Source organism: Myotis davidii, unplaced genomic scaffold (assembly GCF_000327345.1).
Source record: "Myotis davidii unplaced genomic scaffold, ASM32734v1 scaffold341, whole genome shotgun sequence".
Classification (NCBI taxonomy): Eukaryota; Metazoa; Chordata; class Mammalia; order Chiroptera; family Vespertilionidae; genus Myotis; species Myotis davidii.
The window spans coordinates 713706-718130 of record NW_006291021.1 but is presented as its reverse complement, the minus strand read 5'-3'; the positions used below and the strand labels follow the sequence as shown (position 1 = coordinate 718130).

Sequence of the window (4425 nt, the reverse complement as noted above, 5' to 3'; positions counted from 1 at the left end):
ATTACATTTGCCATCTGTTCTGCTCAGTGAGCATTTCTATCAGGCACATTGGTTTGTACACAACTGACACATAAGGACACAGTGTCAGTAAAGGGAAGAAATCGCATTAGTCCTTTTGGGATGCACATGAATAATTTCCATCGACTGAGTCCCTCAATTCCAAAGGCACAGACACAGCGCAATGCAGCAACGCTACCAATAGGTGACGCTCCCACACCTGGGCCCAGTCCTGCCTGCGGATTCTTGGCTCCTTTTTTAAATCCTCACTGGAGGACATGGGGTTTTGTTTCAATGATTTTTTAGAGAGAGAGGGAGAGAGAGAGAAACATTGATGTGAGAAACATCCATTGGTTGCCTCCCCTACATGCCCCGACGGGGGATCAAACCCGCAACCTAGGTATGCTAGCCTGATTAGGAATCGAACCCTCAACCGTTTGGTGCATGGGACGATGCTCCAACCAACTTAGTCACCCAGCCAGGGCGTGGCTCCTTTTTTACACCCCCTTCAGTCATGTGAATTTGGTCATCTGTTTTGTTGGTGACATTGGTTTTACTTGTGTGGGTTTTTTTTAACGATATGAAGTTCACAGAACACAATGAGGTTTTAGAGCACACACTCATTTGTCTTGTACATTCACCATGTTGCACAAATGCCGGGAACGCAGAGGGAGGGGTGAAGTTGAGCAGCGTCCACAGCCACCTCCACAGGGACTGGGAGCATGGGGCCCACCCAGGGAGCACGGGGCTCTGGCCTGAACCCTGGGTGGCTGGTGAGCAAGTGGGGCTGACTGTGGTGCTAGCATGGCTTTCCCCAGCTCCCATACCCCTGTTCTCCTCCCCAGAACTATGTGAGCTGCCACAACCCCAACAATGACAGTCCCTTGCAATGGCCTAACGTCCCATATCAGGTCTTGGGAGGCCCAACAGATAACAAGATCATTTTCGACCAAAGGAATGGCATCTATATCTTTATCATTTATATCGTGGATCCGTACTACAGGTGAGTAGGGCGGGGTTGGGGGAACCACCGTGTGCCCGGGGCCTCTGGGAACGGCCGGGCACATCACACGTATGGGAGACCCATTCTCCCCGCGGGGGCCACAGTCACCCTCTCAGGCCATGTCTGGGGATGTGAAGGAGCCAACTCAGAAATGTTCAGGGATTCTGCAAGCCAGTTGACTTGAAATTGGCCATGGTGGGAGTATTTACACCAGGGGAATCGGTGCACAGTATCAACAGAACCCTCCCACCCCAGAGCTGGCTGCTGAATACTTACCACCCATGAGGACTGAGAGCCTCCTAATGCTTATCTGCATCATCAGTGCCTCCCACTGAGAAGGGAATCATGGGGCCCATTCTCTCCCTCCATCATCTATCCCTTTAACACAGGTACAAACTCCACCTCCCAAAGCATGTGGAGACCCTGACTTCCCTAGAGGCCCCACATCCTGGACCAGAGGGACTGGCTCTGAGGTGGCACTGGGCAAAAGGCACAGGGGTGGGGACATCCAGAGGAGAGGGGGCGACCTGTGAGATGTGTCACCTCCTCCTCCTTCAACTGCCTCCAGTAGCGGCCTCAGCAAGTTCTCCCATCCCCTGGCCCCCCTCTTGGGGCGCCCTTCCTGCCCATCCTGCTGGCCGCCAGCCTCATGGATGTCTGTGGCTGTCGTCCTGCCCCTCTCCACTTGCACGCTGTGATGGAACCTGGGTATAGAGCAGGGGACTCCAGGGGTCCGGGGGGGTGGGGGGGGGCATGACTGCTGCCAAAATACACAAGAGGAAGGCAGACTCAGGATGGATAGAGTTGAGTGGATATATATGGGACCTGCTGTCCTGGTAGCGGTCCAGGGCCCTCATCTTGCTGTTAATGTTTTCTGGTTAAAGGCAGTGCCCCATGGTCTCTCCCCACCCACTCCTTGCAGCTACTGTCACCTGACGACCACCTTCAGCATCTACGTGTACGGGGCCTTCCCACTGAACATCTTCAGCCCTGAGACCACCATTACCCTGATCATGATAACCATCCTGCTGTCTGTGTGGCTGGCCTACGTGATCCCCAAATGGCTGCCCATGGAGCAGGGCCACAGTTTCAAAGGGTACTGGGACAGTCTGTGCAACAGGTGCAGAAAGTCTTGTGCGTGTTTCCAGTTTAGGCGCTGAGGTGCACTGGAGGTTCAGAGTTGTAATAAATTTCATGCAAAACAAGCAGATGGCCTGAGCATCAGTCATGGGTGGTGGTTTCCTGACACCTACTTGCACTGCTCTGCCTTCCTCACTATGCTGGCGTCGGGGTTCCTCTCAATGGCAGCACCTCCGTCGGCTGTAACAGTCAGGGAGGGGCGGTCCACTGATCAAGAGGAGCGGGTGACGCAGACCAGCAGGCACACATGGAGTGACAGGCGCCTCAGCAGAGGGTGAGACAGTGACATGTGCTGTTAGAGAAGGTTAAGACGCAGGAAAAGGCAGTGGAGTCCATGGAAGACTGAGGGATGAAATTCCGTGTTTGTTTATAAACCCTAACACATGTACAAACAAACATATAAAGGCATGTTTTATATAAACACGAATAAAATTTTAAAAGCACATATTTTATTATATATGTTATTTATACATATGCATGTAGGTGATGTGCACATATGTATACATACATGTCTATACATATACATGTGTATGTGCATGATATATAGGGATATGTGTGTACATGCATACATAGGTAGACATAATAGGTACTCGTGCATATAGTATGTATACATATGCATGTGCATGTCTGTGTAATGTGTATACACTTATGTATACATATATAGTATGCACACACAAGTATATAAGTTGTAGAGGTAAGCATACATGTTTGCACATACATACTTTATTATGGCTGTATATATACATAAGCATGGGTATATACTATAAGTAATGTAAATACATGCATGTGCACACATGTATACACATTCCAATACATGCGTGTATAGATAATATTCTACATGCATGTGTGCATATATTCATGCATATATATACATATATGCAGGTGTATGGGTTGCATGTGCGTGCATATACATGTGCATACATACAGGCAATACATATGCATATGTATGTGCATGTATGCACACAGTACACCCACTTGTATGTGCAGATATGTACTGTATACATGTATACATATGTGTACATATATATGATGTGTGAAACGTGTATGTGTGCGTGCAACGTGTGTGCATATGTATACATATATGCATGTGTGTAGATACTGTGTACATAAAGAGGGTGGGGCAAAAGTATGTTTATAGTTGTATGGAAAATAATCTCTCTCTATATAAAACCCTAACTGAATGGTGGAACAACTGAACAACCGGTCACTATGCCATACACCGACCACCAGGCGTGCACAGAACATGGTGGGCGTCAGCAGCAGGCAGCAGAGCGTGGAACATGGTGGGCATTGGCCATGGTGGGATAGTGGAGCAGGTGAGCAGGGGCGCCAGACCAAGGTGGGGCATCGGTCGCTGTCATCAGGGTGAGCTTCTGGTGGTTACTGAAAATTCTTTGCTCCCGCATGCCACAGTCCCACCAGACACTCGCACCCGCGGCCGGCACCGGCCCCAATTGTCCCTGAGGGCTTCTCCACCTCCCCCTGCTCCTGAGGGGCGATCCCAGGCAGCAGCCGCCTCTCGCACCCGCTGCCAGCGACAGCCCCACTCACACCTGCTGCCGGTGCTCGCCCCAATCGCTCTGCATGGGAGCAGTGGTGGTGGCAGGGCTGCCAGGAGACAGGGGACTGGCGGCCGCGGCAGGAGGGGCTGGGCAGGGGCATGGAGGATGGGCCAAGACCCGCCCCTGTGTCCACTGCAGCCTTGCACCCCCCAGTTCCTTTCAAGGTGCACAAATTCGTGCACTGGGCCCCAAGTATAATAAAAATACAATACACTGTTTTGCAAATTCACATCTGTAAACCTAATTTTGCCCCACCCTTTACACATACCATGTACATGTATACTCTTTCCATCCATCTATCCATCAGTGGGAGGTCACCACTTCATCATAAACCCAGGTGGCATGAGGCAGCCATCTCATTGTCAATGGAAACTTGGGTGGTCCCACGACTTTTCCTGTTTACTCTTAGGTTAAAAAATATATCTGTGGTCATCTCCAACGGCCCAGTGCAGCCTCAGTCCAGTCATCGACCCCTCCACTGCCAACTATAGTGAATAACCACTTACTCTGCCCTCTGGGCGGAGCAGGATGTCCCCCCCCCCCTCCCACCTAACCCTGCAGCCTCTCTGGAGGGGACGTGTTGGGTTGTCAGGTGACACTGGCTTCCTGTCCCTGGTCTGCATTTATCTTCAGAAAAACAAACGCATCCTCTTACAAGCTCATCATCCACTACCTCCTTTGCCAGGGCCTTCCCTTCATTGGGGACACTTGATTTTCATCCCC

At 50.7% G+C, this 4425-nt stretch overlaps 1 protein-coding gene across 1 annotated transcript in view; it reads left to right on the top strand.

Annotated features, from left to right (window-relative positions):
* The window catches only part of CATSPERD (cation channel sperm associated auxiliary subunit delta), a 56178-nt gene extending 54018 nt beyond the window's left edge, over positions 1 to 2160 (top strand). Inside the window, exon 22 of the mRNA XM_015564301.1 lies at positions 1923 to 2160. Within this exon, the coding sequence (XP_015419787.1) occupies positions 1923 to 2160 (238 nt within the window). The remainder of the gene's footprint in view (positions 1 to 1922) is intronic.
* Positions 2161 to 4425: the final 2265 nt, after the last annotated feature.